The sequence below is a fragment of the Electrophorus electricus genome, chromosome 16 (genome assembly GCF_041902795.1).
Source record: "Electrophorus electricus isolate QZ-2024a chromosome 16, ASM4190279v1, whole genome shotgun sequence".
Lineage (NCBI taxonomy): Eukaryota > Metazoa > Chordata > Actinopteri > Gymnotiformes > Gymnotidae > Electrophorus > Electrophorus electricus.
In genome coordinates this window covers 22358428-22380054 of record NC_137512.1, presented here as the reverse complement: position 1 = coordinate 22380054, position 21627 = coordinate 22358428, and the positions used below count along the sequence as shown (strand labels likewise).

Below are 21627 nucleotides of genomic sequence, written 5' to 3'. Positions count from 1 at the left end.
AATCTTCATCTTGTTTGACAAAGTCGGTGCCCTGCTTTCTACTCAAATGCCAGCATGTGCTCTTTGGAGCCACCTACAGTTTGATCGGGTTTCCACCCTTTTATGGATTTTGGATTTTGCAGTGAGTTTGTCACTGAGGCAGCATGGTGAAATTCTGATATCAGGGTTGCATTCCTTTGTCTCAGCTGGCGTAACCCTGGATGAATGAACAAGAGAATGATGCTGGTGAGGATGTGTAGTAGTGTTTCAGATCGGTGTTCGGCTTTTCCCCGTCTGATTGTGAACCATCACTCCGTTTTGGTTTAATAAATGCGTACCCCTTTGTCTTTTGGGGCCGTAAGGTGGACCCCCATTACACCGTTACACTTGTTAAAAGGGGGAAGAAAAGAAACAATGTCTTTGACTCTCTACAGGACATGGATCCAATTAACATAGCTTTAGCAGAACCTTTTGTTTTCACTGCTGTCAAGGTAACTGGCTATGCACTATGTGTTTGCGTGTGCATGCGTGCACACGCTGGCCTAGATGGAATGATGTGGTTGATGAATAACCACTGAGCTCATGCTGCGCTGCCCACGTCTCATGTAATCTCTCCCCAACCACCCAACATCTTCTCTTTCAAGTATAATTAGACAAAGGTAGTTTTACCTTATCTTTACTGCTCTCAGAGTTATAGGAGATACATTCACAGTTCTGCCGAGAACCGTCCTACAATTTAGTGTACACGCTGGCGTAAAGTTACTGTTAACCTTAACAATTAAGGATAAGAACTACTTCTACCAGGCCATCCTGTTCACATAAGGTATGAGAAGGGCAGTTCTGATGTTATAACATTACACATAGAGCTAGTGACCATTAGCATTATCCAAATAACATTATGTTATGACGTTCCACTTCAGAGCATTTTCCGCAAACTGCTTTTTATTTGTTGTTGTTTTTGTTTAAACATGATCCACTATCCATTGTTCACACTGAATACACCCCTGCGTGTAGTATTCAGTGCCTCTGAGCCGAGGCCATGGGTGAGTCTGTCCCGCATGTGCTGACCTGTGCTTTATCTGCTTTATTTGCTGTAGGATGTCCTGAAGGCCTGTCAGGAGCAGATCGAGCGTGTGCTGGTGAGCAGCCTGCAGGAAGGCCGACGGCTGCAGCACAAACAGCAGCAGCAGGACCAGGGCGGCCCGCACAGCAAAACCCTGGATGGCCAGGACCAGTCCAGCACCCCGACCGACGTGCGGGACGTCAACCTGTGAGCTCGCGGAAGGGGCGGAGCCTGGATCCGTCTTTTAAAGAAAAAAAACAACAAAAAACAAAAATGACAAAAAACAAACAACCCCATCTAAAAGTGCTTGCTAGTCTTTGTAGTTTTCATTCCTTTTAACTTTTATACATTAAAAAAAATTCCCTGTACATTATGAGATGGAAATTAAAGATATTTTAGATACAAGATAATTTTAAATGCATTCATACTAATGCAAAAAATTATATGGTGCCTTAGATTCATAGAAGGGAAGCCTACAGTATTTTGCAAACTATTCTTGATTGTATAAAAAAAAACAAAAAAAAAACATTATTTTCAGTATAAAAAAAAGCTATAGTTTAACGAGGCTTTTTAAGATCAACTTTAAAAGACTGGCGTGTAAAGGTACACATTGCGGGGCTATGTTTTTTTCTGTTTTGTTGTGTTCATGTTCATGTTGTTAGAACGCACACAGAGGTGCCGTGTAACACCTGGGGGCTTCCCCATCCTGGTTGTGTCGTGAAGATATGTAAGACCCAGCAAGGTCACACAGGAGAGGTGTGCTGAAGGCCTCAGACTGTGAATGGGATTGATGGTTGTTAGAATGAGGAGAGCTGAGATGTGTCAAAGCTGAGAGGGTTAAGAAGTGGCAAAAAGCCACAGTGGCAGGACTCATTTTTAAAGTGATTTTCATTTGATTGGTTGGTAACTGCCTGAATAGTCTGTTTTTAATGCATCAACCAAATTTGGCACAAATTTTAACATATTTAAATTTCAAAATGCTCACTGGCAGGTTAACAAGAACAGGCAGTTATTGCTATTATTGTTATTATTATTATTATTATTATTATTATTATTATTATTATTATTCAATGAGAAATTTATTATCTCTACATTCTCAAAATATAGAGACTTCAATAAGCTTTTGTCAGGCTGCTTGTGTGTGCATGCATATCTGCCTGTATGTGGGTGTGAATGAGTGAGTGTGTGAATGAATGATTGAGTGAGTGAGTGAGTGAGTGCGTAAGTGAGTGAGTGCATGAGAGTGAATGAATGAGTGAGGGAGGGAGGGTGTAAGCTTTGTTTGGTCACTTGTCTGCAAGGGTGCGGTTCAGGATAGGACCAGGCAGGGGATAGAGAATGAGGCTACAGAGCTTTTGCCTGCTTCGAAGAGCCATGGGCCACCTTTATCACTGCCTTCTGTTCATACATGTTTATTTCTTGGCCTGGGACCTGGGGTTGGGCCCAGCCCAGCGCACTGGATCCAGAGGAGGCAAGACCCAGAACACAGAGGCAGCAGACAGAGGCCTAAGCCTCCCTTAGATGCTCTTAAGGAGAGAAACGCACCAGTATCAAGGATGTGTTGGTGGCTGTATTTGATTACAACCTACTTTTAAACATTACAGTTGTATACAGGCGGTCTGTTTTGTGATGCGCATTTAGGCTTTTTCTGTTTTTTCTCTTTTTTTTGGCTCATTGTGGTTATGAGTTGAAAAAGCCCAGAGCTGCTTTGAGTATTACTCAAAGAGGTGCTAGCCGGGAGCAGAGTGTGGAGTCGCACAACACGGTGTGGATTCTGCACGCAGTCAAAGAAAGTGCAGGGTGGCGTGAGAGTTGTGCACAGGTGAGGATGAGCACGGTGGTGTGGAAGCTGTATGGGGCTGAAGTAGAACAGGTGTGCTGCTGCTGGCTTGGACGTACGGTCTCGTATAGGAGTGGAGGCCGGAGCAGAAGATCAGACATGGCTTCCAGAGATTCTCACAATAATTTAACGTCTGTTATTTGTTTTTTTGTTTGTTTGACAAGTTTGTTTTGTGTCTATCGGGGGTGGGGGGTGGGGGGTGTTTGGATTGCAGACCAGTATATAAACCAGTTTAAATGACACTGCCAGCTGATTTGAGGGGATGGTATTACACAGGGAAGCTGGATTAACTGGGGGAACGTTTTTTAAACTGTATGTGTAGTTCCTCAGTTTCAATGTCCAAGTACTTTGAGCACATCCTCCCTTTGAGTCATCCAGAGTAACGGGGTCATTTTCCTCATTAGCTACTTGTGTTTTTTACCCCCAGCCGGTCTCCCATTTCCCAACTGTGGCACGTTAGAACCAGTATACTGTTACACCGACGTTAATCAGTGTGGACATTCCAACAACAAACATAATATTAACATTCCGAAAGATTTGAATTGTGGGAAACGCCATTGACTTTTTAAAATTCCCTTTACTTGAAATTTTGTTTGCTGTTCAGTGAAATGTTAATTAGTTGTTATACAGTCATAGTCAGTAAAATAATACATTGTAACATTAGTCATTTGCACGGTCCAAGGGCTGTTGGCTTTTAAGAGAATGAACTAGTAAAGCTGCTCTGTAGCAGGAAAATGCCTTGTTTCAAATGGTGCCTTGATTCTGTGCGATGAGTGCCGCCCTGTGCATTGGTCCGACTGCTAACGTGGCCTATAAAATCCACTCTCCAGTCATCTCCTTTACAAAATCGTGCTGCTTCCAAAGGTGCGACTGGAGAGGGATTTTAACGAATTTCCCAAAGGTCACACGTCCATGACCGGGATTAAAATGCACACCCACCGTCACTCACGCGTGAGTCTGTCAGCTCGTGTTTGGGGGGGTGGGGTGTGGGGTTGGGCAATCAAGCTGTGTGTTGCTTGAACGCGTGTGGTTCTGTGCCTTTCTGTGGGTGAAGGACACTCTCTGCTTATTATACATTTTGTCTTTTTTTTAAATGAATAACGAATAGTTCTTAGAGGCATTTGTGTTCTGTAAGTCAGGTTTCTTTCACTCTCTCACCAAAACAGCCCTTTGTCAACTGATTGTATAATGGTCTCCTGTTTTATTAATTTCCCCGGCTCTGCTTTGAAATTCAATTGTAGCAAGTTCCTATGAGTAGTAATATGGTTGGATTTTGGATATGGACCGAAATTATGTTTCTTAAGGGGTAAGATACTGTATTCCAAAGTGAAGAGAGATAGGTGTGGTTGTGAAGACATCAATCAAGTGTCAATATATTTTTGAGTAATTATTATTGTTTTTTTTTCGCTGCTAAAAAGCTATGATTTTTGTTTCCTCTTATACACAAAAATAACATAGTTGTGATGTCACTTGAGTGTGCTGCTATTTTATAAACAATTGTATTATAATAATTTTACTGCTTACAGAATACTTTGAGAATGCAGAAGTAGAGGGTAATAGAAGATCTTCATATGAGTATTCGACTGGAAATGCTCCTTGTACAGTTTGCTCTTAAAGCATGACTCTTCCTTTGTTTTATCTGTTTTTCTGCTCTTCTGTTTTTTTTCCTGTCACAGTCTATGGTATGTCTATACCTCAAGTTTACTGGACAAAAGAAAACCAATCTCTCAATACCTCACAACTCACAACAGTTTTTTGCGAGCCAGTGAAGGACAGCATGTGATAAAGATTCTGATGGGGGACTTTTAACAGTCTCGTATTAATGGATATCACGGGGCTCCTACTTGGACTTCAACCAATCATAGTGGATGGAGTGGGAAGACAAAAAAACCCCTTCATTCCTGAGCTAAAGACATAATATCTTTGTGTGCAAAATTATTCTGAAGTGTTTTAAATTGTCTGTGACTCAAGCTGGGCTTGTCTATACTCATGAATCTTGACTTCTCTGGAAGGCCCACATACTGTGACAGTGTGTAGGACTTTCACCTCTTGTTTTGAGTCACACTTTGCCCGGAACACACCAGGTGTGCAGATGTTATTTGACCATCCAATTGTTGAAGGTGATGCCCTGAGAATAATACAGATCTCACCACCATATTGATTTTCTGTGAGTTACTCATTCGGTATTTCATTGTCAAAATTGATAATTTGGATTGTGTCTCCTCCGTCCACTATGACCATATCATGTACCTCAGTTATGTCTGTTGCACAATCCTCTGTTCAATAAATATCTGCTTCAAAGTGTGCAGCGCAGTGTCTTGCCAGAGTTCTTATCTCCTCTTTCCTTCTGTTTGCTAGTGGGCTGGGTTTACTGATGAAATTGGTGTGGTACATTGGTTTGTATTTCAGACTGGGTGTGTAACAGCCTAATGAATAATTCAATTAGCCTTCACTAAACCCAGGACCATGAAAAATATTCTTTCTATACTGAAGTGATAGGTTTGTAATAATAAAAGTAGCCTTACACTATAAATTTACTGTCAATTCACTACATGCATGAATGCACTAACCTCAATCTAATTGGTGTAGTTTACATACTATCACTTAAGTCTGTCACCATATAAATGCCTCTGTGGCCCCAAGAGTTTCCAGGTTAGAAAATCAAGCTGACTTGATTAGCATACTATAATTTAACAGGTATAATGTTGAACAACAGTCAGGGTCTACTTGCTGCAACTCGTGTCTAAGCAGCACACTTGATTTCTATTAGGATTGCAGTGATTTCCATGCCTTACAGATTAGCCTTAAGAATGCTGTAAACTGGAAAACACCCAGTACCGACTAATGTCATTGAGCTAAAATGGGCGGTGAGAGAGCATTGCCAATGTCCGCCACCTAGCGGTGGCGCTAATTTCTACACGTGTTCTCAAAGCCGGCATGTGCGTTCACTTTAAACCAATCAAATCCGTCAGGGCAGCAGAGCAGCAACAGTGACAGGACAAGCCGGCCGGACCGTTAGATACATCCTACCTCGTCTTCCCCCTCTCGGTGCTAATTCCTGCCTTTACTAAGTCGCCTAATGCTCTCTTTCGGTTTAACAATAGTCCGACAGTAAGTTGAATGTCATTTTTGTTTTATTCTCTGTATTTCCGTCGAAGGGATTAACCAACCTCCAGTTACGGCTTTCCTTGTTTAGCTATCCTCGTCTTAGTGAATATTATACTGGGCAAAATGAACGACAATCCACATTTATTGGAATAATAGGCTAGTCAGGTATTTAAATCTGCATGTTTTCCTATGTTTGCGTCGCGGCTGATAGCTAACTCAACGCTGTGCCTTACCCCATATATAACGTTGCTAGTAGCCTGTGACGTCTTTATAAAAGTCACCGCTAGTTTACAGCCAGTGGAAACGCAGACTTATTTAAAGGTCAGACTACAATATGATAAAATAAGCTCAGCAGACGATAACTACAATAATATACCCGTCCAGCGAATACTATCCTGATTAAATTTGGTTTGATAATGTATTATTCGGTCAGGAAAGTAAGTTTGTAAAATAACATTTAAGTCATATGTAGCCTAATAAGCATTGATTTTTACCTCACACCTATTTTGGCTCCGTTTACCAGCGGTGAGACGCAGTATAACAAGGATGGGCTACTTCAAGGTAAAGTGTGAGTTTATGACTGGACGGAACGGTTACATTTTCTACCAACCTTATTTATCCAGTCTGTTTCCTTATTCTGCTGTTTCATTAGGCCAGGGGATAGACTCACCTCTGTCTGAAACTGGGATACAGCAATCAGAAGCTGCTGGCCAGTACCTTCAAGATGTCCGTTTCACTAATGTGTTTGTCAGTGACATGAAACGTGCCAAGCAGGTGAGGTGTGAGAAAGTGAAGAATGGCTGCAGAGTGGGTCCCTGACCACTAGGGGGCGCCTAAAGCTAAATACGGAAAACTTTGTAATCACATCTAAACAGTCATTCTGTGTGATATCATTTGATTTACAATGTCTCATAGGGTTGCAGTTTTGATTTTTGTTTTCATGTTTTTGGTTCCCTGCCTACTTAACACAAAATTAACTGCTTGTGACATTCTCTCTCTCTCTCTCTCTCTCTCTCTCTCTCTCTCTCTGTGACTTCACTGTACATGTCTTTGCCCTCTAGACTGCTGAAATTATTGTTAGGAAAAATAATACTTGCAGTGACTTAGCCCTCGTGATTGATCCTTTGCTTAAAGAAAGGGTAAGTACAAGTTATTATTGAAATCTCATAAACAATCATGACAGTGAAATGATAAACCAACTAGCTAATAGCGTATCAAGATACAACACCATTGCTCATTAGCTGAGTTGTTTCTGTATGCTATTTTGGCCAAGGTTAGTTTACCACATGCGTGTCAAGTCTCTGACCCAGGGGACCACAGCAAACTATGATTTAGCAATAGTAACTTGGGCTGGTGGTGGCTGGGGCAAGGTCTGTGATCAGCCACATACGAAACCCTTAGAGCAGGGGAAAAGCAGGGGAAAAGCAGAGGAAAAGCAGGGGAAAAGCAGAGGAAATGCAAGGGAAAAGCAGAGGAAAAGCAAGGGAAAAGCAGAGGAAAAGCAGGGGAAAAGCAGGGGCAGTGCCGTGGCTCCCCATTGCTCAGGCTTGCCACCTCTGTATTACGGCCATACATGATGTTTTATCCCCTGGAAATGGAGGTCTGAGCTGCACTGTTCTACAGAGCTTTGGCATTGCTGAAGGAGGCAGAGTAGAGGATATGAAGAAAATGGCTGAAGCAGCAGGCCAGCCAATCCCGGAGTACACTCCTCCACACGGAGAGACCATGGAACAGGTGTGTGTGTGTGTGTGTGTGTGTGTGTGTGTGTGTGTGTGTGTGTGTGTGTGTGTGTGTGTGTGTGTGTGTACACCACACATTTAACAACCCCCCCCCGAAAGACACTTGCTTAGATGGGAGGAGTTTGAGTCTAAGTCCAAGGGTTAGCTATTTATTACAGTGTCCTTGTGCAGCTCAGGCTTGATGGGCTTGCTTAAAGACACAGATCAGGACAGGAGTCCTGGTACCACTCTACTACTCACACATATGCAGGCATCTGTTCAGCTCCTGCGTGACCATGACCCAGGCTGACCCAGGATGACCAGAGGCAGGCAACGCGACACAGCCGCAACAACCACTGTGCAAGAACACGCTTCTCGATGGGGATGAAAACCGTGATACCGTAGTTCAGACCCCTGTGATGTAACCACATTCACCCCCCACCCGCTGTCTCCGTCCTGCCCCCTCCTATAAAGCTCTTCGCTCTCTGACCTTTCAGGCACTGCTGCAGCGCCAACATTGTCCTTCAGCTCCTTTATCCACCCATAGTGCACCATGCCCAGTAAACACTACTGATAGCAGCAATAGCACAGCGAGTACCTTTCAGATATCTGTGGGGTCCACCATATAACAGCACCAAGACTGAGAAATGTCATCAGGACATTCTTATTCCTGTTTTGATTGTCATTAGTATGAATACAATACCCTCAAATGACATGCATTACATCTGTAAACAGGGACTTCATATCTGCAATATGAACATTTTTAAAAAGTCTAGACAATCCCTGACATCACTAGTTCAACAATACACTCAATATTTGCATCTGTAGACAGGTTTAGAAATCCCTCAACACAGGTCCCAGCTGAACTACTCTCTGTATACAAATGTAATGAGTTCACATCACTCTGCACCCACTACATTAAAAATATTAGACTGGCCATGACTACTTCTCTGTCAAAATCGAACATCAGTGTCTATCACTGCCCAGAAATAAATGAATAATTATGTTTTGATTTAGTGCTACTGACTGTAGAACTCCTGAGGAAATAGTGTGGCAACTAAAACCGCCAAGTTTTTACCTATCCAGCAATGAATTTAAAGCAAATAGTGGATGGTTCACTTGTCCAGAGTATATTTTCCCTCTAGTCACTGAAAACTAATAATTAAGCCCCTCTTAATAAAGACAACCTGGATGAGTCTACTAAACGTCTTTCAAACCTCCTTTTTATAGGCATGGTAATTGAGAAAGTAGTTTTCAATCAATTCTAAAACTTCTTAAATGTTTGTTTCAGCCAGTTTGTTTCAGGTTTCCAGTGACATCACATTTGTAAAAGTTAAATAAAATTAAATAACAGAAAAATTTAGCCTTGTGCCATAATTAACAGAAAGATTGAGCCTGTTCTTGAATTTCCTGACCAAAATCACACCACACTTGTCTTTGTATTCGCTATAATTTTTTCTTATTTTGTTTCTTTTAATCATTATTCCTTTCCTTATCATTTTATATTTGATTTAATTTATCTTAACATTTATGATTTTATCTTCGTCTATATAGCTGTTCTATTAAACCCGTTTATCTGCTCTCAGGTGAAAGTACGGATCAACACCTTTCTTAAATCCATGTTCCAGCTAATGGCTGACCACCATCGAGGCAAAATAAGGTGGGGTGAGGAAACCCAACGGGCTGAAATTGATGGTCCTCTGGCTGGTTTCCCAGACGATGGTGTCCTCAGAGTGCCTGCTCATGCCCTTGTGGTGAGCCATGGTGCCTACATGCGGGTAGCGGTGCGCTATTTCATTGAGGACCTTGGGTGTTCTGTGCCACTTGGGTCGGACATGATTCAGGTGTTTTCTGCTTGCTCGAACACAGGAATGTGCCGGTTCATTGTAACATTGAAATGTAGCAGTGCAGTGTTACTCTCCGATATGAAGTGTCTGTTTGTCAACCGCATAGACCACATCAAGGCTAAGGACAGCTAAGTGGAAGCAGAAGATTGGATAGGATTAGAATGTTTACAAGTCCTTTTTATTTCATTTTAAAAAATGCAGTATTTAAGCACTGTTGTCTGTATGAATCTTCCAAAGCTGTGTACTGGTGGAAAAACCTCAAAACCAGAAAGATTCACACAGAGGTTTGTTCTCCTTGTTACAGAATCTATTGTTTGGTTTGAAACTAGTGTATTTTGACCACTGAAAGGAAATATTTCAAAGCATAGTCTTGAGAGCATTGGACAATGTTATTATTGGAATCTATCACTAAAATGTGCACTAATGTCTAAAATAATGTTTTATTCCTCTTTAAAATGTAATGGTATTTTTTAGTGCACAAAACCCAAAACCTTTTGTTTGTTATATACAAAAGGAATCACAGTATCAGAATCCTGACATTGAATGCAGCCCCACCCAATAGAGAATGAACAAATGGCAACCCTATGAGAAACATTGTTAGGCTAATGAAGTCAAAGCCACATTTATTTAGATTGCGCTTGCGTTTTACAACAGACTTTGTAAGCTGATGGTTTTGTTTGGTTTGGCTTGTCCTTGGCTCAGCCTGTGCTAATACCAGTTATGGTCTCTTAACCCATGCCAGACTACTTGGTTCTGATAGTTGTTAAGTAAGTTTTATTGACCCGAAGGCCCCAACTGTTCCTGCCAAAGAGCTTTGACCTTTGTTCCAGAAAAAGCTTTTCACCTTCGTTGTTTGAAATATGATGTCATCATTGTGGTCTCTCTTGACACATTCATACCTTTGTAAAATATCTGTTCATTTAATGGACACCCCTGCAACTGCTGCTTTTAAGCTGTGATCTAGTCCATCAAAATATATTTGGTGTTGTTTATTATTTTATCTGTCTATGTCTGTATGGTGTCTTGTCACTGAAAAAAAAGAAAATTGGTGGTCCTCAAGCTTAAACGCTCCAAAATTATATCTCTGGTAAAACATGGGTCAGAAGTTCTGGCAGTGCAGTGTGATCATAACATTTTATTATTCAAAGAGATGTCACCATACAAGCAGGCAACCCTGGCTCTGTCGAACTTTGTTTTGTTTCTGTAGTTATTTCAGGATGTAGAATGTGATAAGCACTGATGATTCACGAGAGATTACACTTTGTGTAGAACTGAGAAAGTGAGGTCTCAAAGATTTTGTGACTTCAAAGACTACATTTCATACTCAACATGACTTTGTTACTACGTACTACTAAAAATTACTAGCATTATACTCCCATTCAATATTATATGGCATGAATACAACTCATTTCACCATAAAGCATTTCTCTAATCCGTTGGTGGAAAAGTCCTAGTGAGGTTATTTCGGTAAACTTGCATCAGCAAAAATTTGGTGAGTTTTGAATGTGTTCCTAATGTGAACATGCAAAAGGTACATCCCTTCATTTGCTTAGGCTCAGTGCCAGCTTCTTTGTATAATCAGAAATGAGAACTTTCTCATATTATCATTACGTACACTGAAATTCAGTCAAGGATTTTTTTCTGTTTGTTTAAAAAAAAAAAGTTAAATAAAAAATAAATAGAAATAAAAGAATGTTGGATATATGCCTGCATAGCCATTCAGTGTCTTCAGACACTTCTCATTAGAAAGAGAGAAGCCTGGAAACCACACTAATCTTTTATTCTTTATGCAAAATCACAGATTTAACAAAACCTCTCTGTTTTTCCAAATTCATTTACACTTCATGCTCAGACCTCAGCGATGCTTGTGTAAAGCTTTATACAGCTATCCAGAGTAGGACTCAACCTTTTTATGGGATACTGAGTTTGGAGAACACAAAGTCCCCAAAATGGACTAGATTAAATGGATAGTACTTATAGAGATACCTTTTGCTAATTAACATCACAAATGTAATAACTAAATTCTTATGTATCAGATCTTTTCAGATATTACCAGACAACACACAAACAGTATTTTGAGATTGATGTTTCTTTTATCCAAATGTGAACAAAATAATAGCTCTTTAGGAAATAATTATCTTCCCATTTGCAAATCAGTAATAATAAATATTTAAAATGTTGAATATTTTCATTTTAAGTGGAAAAGATACATGCACATGATGTGTATATTAGTATTTAAAGTAATAAGCATCAGTAAAAAAAATGTCATAATTATATAAAAACTTATTTGAATAAATACTATTAAGAGAAGGTGTCCTGCACCATTAAACATATGATAGTATATAAAAAGTGAAGTGTAAGTACCTAATAAGCAAGCTAACTTCCTACCCAACATCGATAAGTACAAACAATGCCTTTAATTCCAATAATTATTCTTTTTTGTTTGTTTTCAGTCATGTAATACATGACCATTACACTGTGACATCATGAAACACTATTGCTGATTGAATGTTAACACATTAAAATGGATGAAAGGACAAACAGAGACACTGACCCATCTCTGCCTTACCCAGTCTCTGCCTTACCCAGTCTCTGCCTTACACAGTCTCTGCCTTACCCAGTCTCTGCCTTACACAGTCTCAGCCTTACCCACTCTCTGCCTTACCCAGTCTCTGCCTTACCCAGTCTCTGCCTTACTCAGTCTCAGCCTTACACAGTCTCTGCCTTACTCAGGCTCTGCCTTACCCAGTCTCTGCCTTACCCAGTCTCTGCCTTACTCAGTCTCAGCCTTACACAGTCTCTGCCTTACTCAGGCTCTGCCTTACACAGTCTGTGCCTTACACAGTCTCTGCCTTACACAGTCTCAGCCTTACCCAGTCTCTGCCTTACACAGTCTCAGCCTTACCCAGTCTCTGCCTTACCCACTCTCTGCCTTACACAGTCTCTGCCTTACACAGTCTCTGCCTTACCCACTCTCTGCCTTACCCAGTCTCAGCCTTACCCAGTCTCTGCCTTACCCAGTCTCAGCCTTACACAGTCTCTGCCTTACCCAGTCTCTGCCTTACCCACTCTCTGCCTTACCCACTCTCAGCCTTACACAGTCTCTGCCTTACCCAGTCTCTGCCTTACCCAGTCTCAGCCTTACACAGTCTCTGCCTTACCCAGTCTCTGCCTTACCCAGTCTCTGCCTTACCCACTCTCAGCCTTACCCAGTCTCTGCCTTACCCACTCTCTGCCTTACCCAGTCTCTGCCTTACCCACTCTCTGCCTTACAGTCTCTGCCTTACTCACTTTCTGCTTTACCAAGTCTCTAGCTTGCCCACTCTCTGGCTTGCTCACTCTCTGCCTATCCCAGTCTCTGCCTTGCTCACTCTGGCTTGCCCACCCTCTGCCTTGCCTGCAGGCGAAAGAAGGTAGAATTAGCATGTGGCATCACAAAGACTGCAGTGTTTAAGAAGCAACACACCGAATATTAGGCCTACTGTAAACAGGGTAACCACCAAGATCATGACGATGAAGCTGAATAGAAAGAAAAGGTCCAGAACAATGAGAGAGCAGCTTCCCACTTCCTTCAGAATCGTAGCTGCTGTGTTTTTCTGTCCTTCTCTAGTGTTGGACTTAACGGACTATGCGGAAGCAGCACCTGCAAAGGATCATCGACTGAAGTAATGGTCTCCTTGGAGACATTACTCCCATGATCGGATTCCACTCTTTGATCTCTGATTGTTCTCACAATGGGATACTCCGACCCTAAAGGGTCAGACGGATCGACGTGCCAGTTGTGTCTTTTTCTACGGGGCACGTGTTCTTTGTGTCGCTCTAACGGGAGAAATCCAGACGGTTTTGATGAACTATGCATGTGTACATTGGGTTTCATCTGCTGAAGCTGGACCCACATGTCACCCCTACAGGAGCAAATCATGTTGTCGAAATGTTGACGTCTTTTGACAAGGTGAAACCCGGAGTCCTCATTTCTGTCGGCTACCTGCAGGTGATCACAAACTCCACTTAAGCACATCGGTTCCTTTATCTGTGGACGCCTATTTGTTTAATAGTTTGTGTGATGATTTAGAACACTCAATAGTTTAGATTTAAGTAAAGTAACATTCCTAAACCTTTTCTAAAATAATGAGATCCAAAATATATCTCTATTTACTTACTGATATGTATAATTTTCTTTTGGAGTCCAAGCATAAGAACATATTGCTCTTCACATTCAGAACAGAGAAGCAACCTTTACATTGGTTCTTCGAGTAAATGATGATCCCTGTGTAATTTCAGACAAAGAAATGTCAACAGCTCGATCAGCACACCATTCAGCAATTTTGTCTGAAATCAGAGGAACCTCCAAACTTGCCTTTAGAAGTTCTAAGAATAGTATCCTGCACCCTTTGTTTGAATAGTTTCTCCATGAAACCGGTATGCACAGAGATCTTTGTTTCAGCAAGTCTGTGTGCCTCAAGGTTGTCTGCAGTGTGTCTTGGCAGGAGAGGGTAGCAGGTGCCTAGGCTGAGGAGACTGAGGACAGCCCAACACAGGAGAACCACAGAGACCATGATCAGCCTGGGTGAGACTTTGCTTGGAACACAGGGTAGGCTATCCAGTGAGTCTATATTTATTAGAATGAAAAAAAAAAGGTCCAAAGTTCTTATTTGCAGCCTGAAGTAAGAAACGTGGTCTGTCATTGGCTGTCTCCTCTTGGAGGCTGCAGTAGGGCTGGTGCAATGCATGTTATCTGAATATACATGACTGGGCTAACTTACAGGAGAGGTCAGTAGTGGTTGCACTGCGTACTGAAAATTTTTTTGATTGTAGCAATCCCTCAAGTGAGTTCTTTAAAAGGGTCATTTTTGTTTTTCATGTTTTATAAGGGGTGGAATAGATCAGCAGAATTGTTCATTTCTTGCTTAAAAAAAAGACACAGCAGTGTCTATATAAAAGTGTCAAATACTGAAACACTGATTAATTTGTATGGAGCGAACTGTCAAACTGTCCAGTTGAATCTCTTGATGCATGTCGCAATTCATTTCTTGGCAGTCTCCACAGGGTTCACACTTTGCTCTAACCTAGCCTGTTCCAGGTATTTACTGTTCCCAGTGGGTTAGGAGGTGGAATATAACAGAGATGTGCTCTAGTTGGTGGGCCCCCCAGGTCTCCACAACTGTCTTGACAAACACTGTCTTATCTGGTTTAATTCGTTGCAGGGTACCTCACCACTGTGTTGTGAATGTCACATAATTAAGAATTCCATCAGTGATGTAATAACATTGGATGGCCAGTTCTAAAAGTAGTTTTTTTTTCATATATGTGTTTTACTATAGTTGTTTTAAAAAGTATATTTCAAAAATATACTCCTCAAGGTAGTGGGCTGTGGTGTCCATTTACAAGCATGTGTTTCTTTAGTCAGCTGCTGGTACTCTGACTACAGTTACATTTGGGTGTTGTAATCTCTGTGAAACTCTAAACTTAAACCTCTTGTATAATGCAGCTTTCAAGTACAGAATTAGATATTTAAAAAAAGATTTAGAAAGCACACCACCCCTACAAAACAAACTTTTATTATTATCTCAGTAATACAGTTGACTGCTGTGCACAGCACATACGTACAAAAATAAAAGGAAAACATTTTCTTAATATATTAGAACTCTGACTCATTAATATTTTTTTAGGAACAAAATGATTGGCGAAAAGTTTGTCGTCCTACAATCATTTCAACAAATCGGAACTAAGGCAAAAGGTGAGGTATATGTTAAAAAAGAGGAGGGGAATTTGGAGGAAGCACAGTCCCCTCAGTGCAGGAATACAAAACCGGGAACACTACAAGAGGCTGCAGACACGCAGGAACACATGCACGACCCTTCACTCGCTAGGATCTCTCACGCCACTAGGGGGCACCATTCCAAAGCTGCAGATGCAGTGAGTACAGTACAAGAAATCCAATAAAACTTGCAACAGACAGCCATTTCTGTAGCTTGGTGGTTAATGCTTAACTACTTTAGGAAGGTTTATCTTCTAGATACAACATGTTTGCTCACAATTATGCACTGAAACCATGCTGGATGCTTTTCACACCTCTTGCTGTCAATGTCAGCAATAATCACTGCCGGATAGTCCCTTGCTGATAACGGACAGGAGGAAATGAGCGATTAATTTTAAAAGATTAAAATCAATAATCACATACATTAAAATGCAGTAATTCTGACTATTTTGTATCAAGAACAATTATATTGCATGCCTATATTAGGGTACAATGAATTAGAAAAGCATAGTTGTTCAGAATCCGTCATGACCAGCTTTATATAATGCCAAAAATGTCACTAAAGCTGTCATTGTTGCTTTTGAGGGAAGAACCATATATATAAGCATTTTGGATTACACTGTGTATATAAAACATGTAGTCATTATAAACCAGATAGCTTGCTAAACATAATAAAAAGTCACCTTTTTCTCTCGTTAGCAGAGTCAAGGACATTTTCGTCCATGTTCGCTGCTTTGCCCAGCACGTGCTGTCAGGAGCAGCGGTGCAGGAGAGGGCCAAGTCGGACAGGTGGCTCTCTGTGCCGTGTAAGCCGACGTGTTCTCAGCAGCGGGCACTGTGGGAGCAGTCTGGCCAGCAGGAGCTCTGCAGGCCCAGGTGCCCCCTAAGAGCTCGTCTCGGCTCGTGCAGAGGTCCTGCAGCAAGCTGACAACAATCGCACCACAGGCCAGTCACCGGCAACAACCGTACACCTGAGTACGTTAAACCAAACGCAGCAGTCATCTGTTCTAGAATTGCAAATGGGAATAATTTCCCCATCTCAGCTCTAGCCATGGCTTGTTCATGCTGTATTTTTTTAGAGTCGACATAGAGATGGTAGTTTATGTGTTTGTTTGTTTGTGTTTGTGTGTGTGTGTGTGGGGGGGGGGGGTGCTTAGGTGAGGGTCAGGTGAGGGGAAGGGTTCTAAATATATATTCCAAGTTCAAGTACTCTTAATACCCTGACTTAAACTCTTAAGCTAATAAAATAATTGGACTTGAAGATGCCTGAATTTTGTTAGCTCAGTCAGCTGACATTCTGCTCTGGTATTTGACCAAGGACCTAGTATTCACACATAGTATAGATCTTAAACAGACAGTCCTGTTGGTTTTTAGATTTCAGAATGTGTTTGAGGTGAAATTTGGCATTTAGTCTGCAGTTCGCATTTAGTGACATCACACAGCAAATACGTATATGTGGGCAGACATGAGCCATAACATAGAGATCATGGAGCTTAACCAGTAACATAACCTACAACAGGGAAAACAACTAAAACAAATGATCCTCGTTGACTAAGTGCCAGTTTTTGTAGTCTTAATGTGTTGCTTTTCTCAAACTGACTAAATGAGCAAAGTTTCCATACTCAGAAAATAACTACACTAGAAATCAATCCCGGCTCATAAAATGCCAAGATCAACTCAATTTCCCTTTCTCTTACTTGATACTACATAAACAGGAAACACGTCCAGTCCTGAGGTCATTGGCCCTGCTAAAGAAGATCAAACGGATGCACCCTAACCTTTCATTTGGGATTAGCCGTCATCAGAAACACCCAGACTTGAACTCCCCCCTCACTATGGAGGATAAAGGCCCCTTCTCAGCTGCAGCTCCCAGTGCAGAGGCATGCAAGCTCCTCAGACAGCTGGCAGACCCCAGATTCTCCCAGAACTGACTGTTCCAAGTATGAAAACAATATGAAGTGAAGCTACTTGCAAAACTGGGCTAAAGCCCCCAAGGAGGGACGCCTCTGTTTCTGACAGCAAGATGTCGCATGCAAGTTTAAAAGAAACCACAGTTAAGGAAGCTAAGGCACCACCTAACCATGCAAGAAACAGAACCAGCACTCTCAAGTGTCCCTGTCCCGTTTGCAAAATGGTGGAACAGATTATTAAAGTAAACGGATATTTCTCTCTTTCCTTTTTTCCCCTTCCCTGCGTGAATCATGCACACCTTTTCAGTCCGGACGTGGCTCTTTGAGGTAATAAAACATATCCATTTCACTTCTGAAAGCTGGAGATGTTAGTCACTCCAATGACAGGGGAAGCTTTACACACACCAGTTATGGCAAGCACCCATAAAAAGAGAGAGGGGGCAAGAAAAAGCTCCACGCCCCTCATATAATCATAATAGAAATGACAAGCAGCAAAGAATGGCATTTACACGTAGGTCAGACACAAAGTTCGCTACCCAAATATACATATATTTCATTAACGAGAATAAATATTAAGCTAAGTGTTTTGTTTCATTTGTTCTTTTGCAGTTCATTCCTTGCCATGTACGTATGAATAAGTTACCTGCGAGAATGTCCAACATGTGCAAAATGAGTGAATTATTGCCCGTTTTGCTCATAATCGAGGGAGGAAATGTGTGACAGTCATAGCCGTTGTGGCCTTGTAGCCTCTCTTCAGACGGCCATGTTTGCTTAGGGCGATGTAGAAGCCCTTATAAATGGAAGACTCGTAGGCGTTGTAGTTGTTGGGAAGCAATGTCTCCTTGAATTTGCACTCATCATGAAAGACTCTCTAAAGACGGGAGGAAAGAAACGGTCAGTGTACTAGAACCGCCATCAACCCCATATCTACTAAGGACCCCCAGCACATTCGTAGCCTAGAGTGAATCTGTCCCAAATGTCAACTTCTCAGCAAATGTTTTCCGTGTGTCGGTTTAGTTTTGGGTTTCCTGAGAAATGATACTTGAGACAATTCATTCAGATCCCATATATATTGAATACAACATCACATCTTCACTAGATTCATGCACAGAAAATAATTAATCCTCATAAATTACACTTATATTATACTACTTAGTAACAATTGCCACATGGATAATTTGCTTGTCCATTAGCTATCCATCTAAAAAGGTAAAGCAAAGTTTAACAACAAAGAAACAAAAACACATCTTTGGATCTGCCAGTTGCTGCAGCTACAGGCACTGGTGTTTTTCTTCAACTATTTAATTGTGTTTATTGCTCTGATTATGTCTGAATAATAAAGAAGCTATTGAGGTTTGTTTTTCCTAGATTCATTTCATGAAAATACATTTCTATAATAGATAGATAGATAGATAGACAGACAGACAGACAGACAGACAGACAGACAGACAGACAGATAGATAGATAGATAGATAGATTTAACTAGGTTTTGTTGTTTTCTCCAGTATAATGCAGACCTATTGCCTACCACTGAACATGTTAATATAGCACCGACTCATCTAGGTAAAGGAGTGCGGTGGCTTCAAACGCATGTCACCAAAAGAGATGGCATTTCTGCGCCTCTCGCTATGTAAAGTTTATATGGGTGGTCAGGTTTAGGCCTAATTATGACATCCAGCAACATACCTGCTTTAAGTAGGTCAAATCTAAACTCAAGCCATGCATAGCATAATGCATACTTCATTCCGCATAATCTGGCATTCCTAATGTGACACTATTAAAGTAATGATGGATATTGACGGTCTTATGTATCTTAGGCTTTCAGTATTGATCGGAAACATTAAAAGCGCGTTTAATCATCTTCAAGAGTAAATAAAATTACCCTGTGGGCCATAATCTAAAATCAATACAACGCAAGTCTGACCACAAGTATATTACATTACAAATGCAATACTACGCATTATCGGTAAAGAATAAAGTGCACACCTACCGTTCCGTATAACCTTCCTCGGCTGCTCATTGCGACAAACAGCTCGCTTTCCACTCCATATAGACTAACCACTCCTCGCTCTACGGTCGAGATCTCTATTAGACCTGATCAAACCAAAAATCAAATGTTACGCATAATGGAATTAGATTTGGACTGACACAAACGACTGTATCTGTTACATGCATTCCGGCACGGTGGGTGGATTCTGGCAGGTCGCTATATGCTGGCTGTTAAGGCACTGTTCTGCATTCTGTTCCATGCTGCTTATTCTCCTGATACTGTAATAGGCTATGAAGAAATCCTGTCGGTACTGCAGATTTGGGTGTGCACGACTAGTCCACTCTTTTCTGAGCCGCAAATGGACGCAGTGTAATATTAGTTAGCCTCTAAATTCGTCCCAGCATTCGCGTCATGTTTGAGTCTTGGAAAATATTTAGCACTGATGGACAGTGGTTTTTTAATAGATATGTCTTTGCCTTTAGGACACATGTCTGTTTTGCCCACGCGGCCGGTATCATGCAAAAAATTATTGGGATGCAGAAGCTCTTCCGATTATTTGCACCCTCTGGTATAGTGTGTCGTCTATTGCATTTCATTTCTGGATGCAACTCACTGTATTGGTTCTCATTATGTACACCGTTTATCCTTCCGTCTGGGAGGACCTGGAGGTGAAACCCGATGCCCACGTTGCAGTACAGCCTCCGCACTCTCTTGATACCCAGCAAATAGTCACTCTCCCAGTTTAGGTCCGATTTCTCACCCGAGATCCCCAAAACGGAGCGGGAGAACAGGGTCTCCCATCTTCTCTCCAACGAAGTTGCATTAGTCCTGCTTGAGATAGGGTAAGATGACACAATCCCGACCAGAAAGCCCAGGAGAACAATCGCGGTCAACGTCCAGTGCGTGCTGGTCTCGTAGGACATACTGATGAGGAGCTTTTGCGCAATGGCCATCCGGTTTACCTTCGGGGCACGTGGTCAAAATTAATACCCCTAAAAATACCACTCTTCTTGTTTTTCTTCCTTCGGCATGGTGGAAGAAGCTTATTTTTGGAACGCAGGTCAGGGATTCGGGCGTGTAACGCCAGCCCCTCGGTGGCGGGGAACAGCACGGAGAGAGCGCGGCGGAGACTGAGCTGGCAGTGCTGATGATTACCATGTTTTGCTTCTCCGCGCCTCTCTCGGTGGGCAACGCTGGCGTGGGGAGTACCACTCACTCACGAAAACGCGAGCTCACCTTGCCTGTCCTTAAGATGACATCACTCTGACTTCACCGCTGCCCCCGTCGGGGTAACGCAGCGCCGATGACGGGGCAGGGGGAAAAGTTGCACGCCAGCGCGAAACAAGCGGCGAAGTGCACGGGAGCAATGCCAAGCCGGTTCAAGCTGAACGCGCTCCGTCCGCGAGGGGAGCCAAAGAAGAGTGCAAGCTCGCGGGATGCCATTAGGCGACCATGGGACGTGATAGAGTCTTGGCAGCTCCGAAATTGGATCGGTAGTCATATGTCAAACTAGTCGCTTCCTTATTTAGAAGGAAGGTGTAAAAACAGGCCGGTTGTCACGGCAGAGTCACGTCAACCTTGCAAAACACTTCCTGCGGTTTTTCTTGTTTATTTTTTTTCCATTGAGCTACACGTTGAATGTAGGCTACCCCTTTTTTGTGCAATAGGTCTACAGGTTTCACAGTCACCAAATGGAGTATTTTGTGTAGGCTGTATAATAACACAGACTAGCTAATTTTTTTTCTGAATTATGATTATTTTCACTTACGTTCAGTGATCAAGGAAAAATGGTTTAACCGTCTTTGGATTTGCAGATAACACCGTAGTTCACCTGCAGGCCGTGAACCTGTCTGAAAACAGCGTCCAGTAGGTGGTGCTGTTTCACGCGGTAGACGTTAGTAGCCCGTTTCTATGGTCAGCGAAGGGTGTAAACATCGAATATATAATACAGATATAGGTTTAGGAACCAGACTACAGGTCTAAATTACAGTAAAATAATCTGGAGCAATTTCAGCAAAACTACAAAGGGGATAAGATAAACATAAAACAACGGAGTTAAAGAAAATGTGTAGCATTTCATTTTTTAAACTGCAAACATGTTGAGACAAAGGAGTCTTGATGAATGACGCCAAAAAAGCTGCTGACAAAATGTGAGAAGCGTAAATAATCATGAAAGAACTATATCACGCTTACAAATGGGTGATAGCAATAATCAGGGAACAGGGAGTGACACTGTTACAAAATGTTTAATTTAGGGTGATTTAATTAACAAATCCATCATAAATGTAAAACAAATAAAAATAAAAAAAGTCTCAGCGTGTTCGGCCAATTCAGTGACCACAAATAGCATTACTCAGGCGCATGCGTATCAGTAGCCTAACGGAAGAATACATGCAACATAATAGTAGCTCAGA

At 41.7% G+C, this 21627-nt stretch overlaps 3 protein-coding genes across 7 annotated transcripts in view; 2 read left to right on the top strand and 1 right to left on the bottom strand.

Moving 5' to 3' along the window:
• The window catches only part of ccnd2a (cyclin D2, a), a 138033-nt gene extending 132845 nt beyond the window's left edge, over nt 1-5188 (top strand). For both annotated transcript variants that reach the window (XM_081699514.1, XM_027022238.3), the window contains 2 exons: nt 1077-1249; nt 4559-5188. In XM_081699514.1, the coding sequence (XP_081555640.1) occupies nt 1077-1249; nt 4559-4691 (306 nt within the window). In that variant the 3' untranslated portion in view covers nt 4692-5188. The remainder of the gene's footprint in view (nt 1-1076; nt 1250-4558) is intronic.
• fgf6a (fibroblast growth factor 6a) lies at nt 1164-20616 on the bottom strand. 3 transcript variants are annotated; one of them, XR_014117733.1, is made up of 4 exons: nt 19827-20616; nt 19214-19317; nt 17867-18094; nt 1164-1283 (listed from the first exon to the last, which is right to left on the bottom strand). XR_014117733.1 is itself a non-coding variant. In XM_027022241.3 (3 exons), the coding sequence occupies exons 1-3, from the start codon at nt 20164-20166 to the stop codon at nt 17918-17920; spliced, it is 621 nt and encodes a 206-aa protein (XP_026878042.1). In that variant the 5' UTR covers nt 20167-20614; the 3' UTR covers nt 15098-17917. The 3 variants fall into 3 exon arrangements, 1 of the variants encoding a protein (XP_026878042.1); XR_014117732.1 differs by lacking the exon at nt 1164-1283 and adding an exon at nt 15098-15673 and having other exon boundaries at nt 15997-18094; nt 19827-20614; XM_027022241.3 differs by lacking the exon at nt 1164-1283 and having other exon boundaries at nt 15098-18094; nt 19827-20614.
• On the top strand, nt 5836-12570 carry tigara (TP53 induced glycolysis regulatory phosphatase a). 2 transcript variants are annotated; one of them, XM_027022240.3, is made up of 6 exons: nt 5839-5993; nt 6514-6551; nt 6643-6764; nt 7052-7129; nt 7614-7724; nt 9295-12570. In XM_027022240.3, the coding sequence occupies exons 1-6, from the start codon at nt 5962-5964 to the stop codon at nt 9685-9687; spliced, it is 774 nt and encodes a 257-aa protein (XP_026878041.2). In that variant the 5' UTR covers nt 5839-5961; the 3' UTR covers nt 9688-12570. The 2 variants fall into 2 exon arrangements, with proteins under 2 accessions (XP_081555641.1, XP_026878041.2); XM_081699515.1 differs by lacking the exon at nt 7614-7724 and having other exon boundaries at nt 5836-5993.
• Nucleotides 20617-21627: the final 1011 nt, after the last annotated feature.

Excerpts from the sequence above, each read along its gene's own strand:
- fgf6a (XM_027022241.3), bottom strand. The coding sequence starts at position 20,166 with ATGGCCATTGCGCAAAAGCTCCTCATCAGTATGTCCTACGAGACCAGC. Across the intron at positions 19,318-19,826 it reads ACATAATGAGAACCAATACA|GTCTAATAGAGATCTCGACC; the intron begins GTGAGTTGCATC and ends TGGTTTGATCAG. Across the intron at positions 18,095-19,213 it reads GAGGAAGGTTATACGGAACG|AGAGTCTTTCATGATGAGTG; the intron begins GTAGGTGTGCAC and ends TCCCGTCTTTAG.
- tigara (XM_027022240.3), top strand. The coding sequence starts at position 5,962 with ATGCTCTCTTTCGGTTTAACAATAGTCCGACA. Across the intron at positions 6,765-7,051 it reads ACATGAAACGTGCCAAGCAG|ACTGCTGAAATTATTGTTAG; the intron begins GTGAGGTGTGAG and ends TTTGCCCTCTAG. Across the intron at positions 7,130-7,613 it reads ATCCTTTGCTTAAAGAAAGG|AGCTTTGGCATTGCTGAAGG; the intron begins GTAAGTACAAGT and ends ACTGTTCTACAG.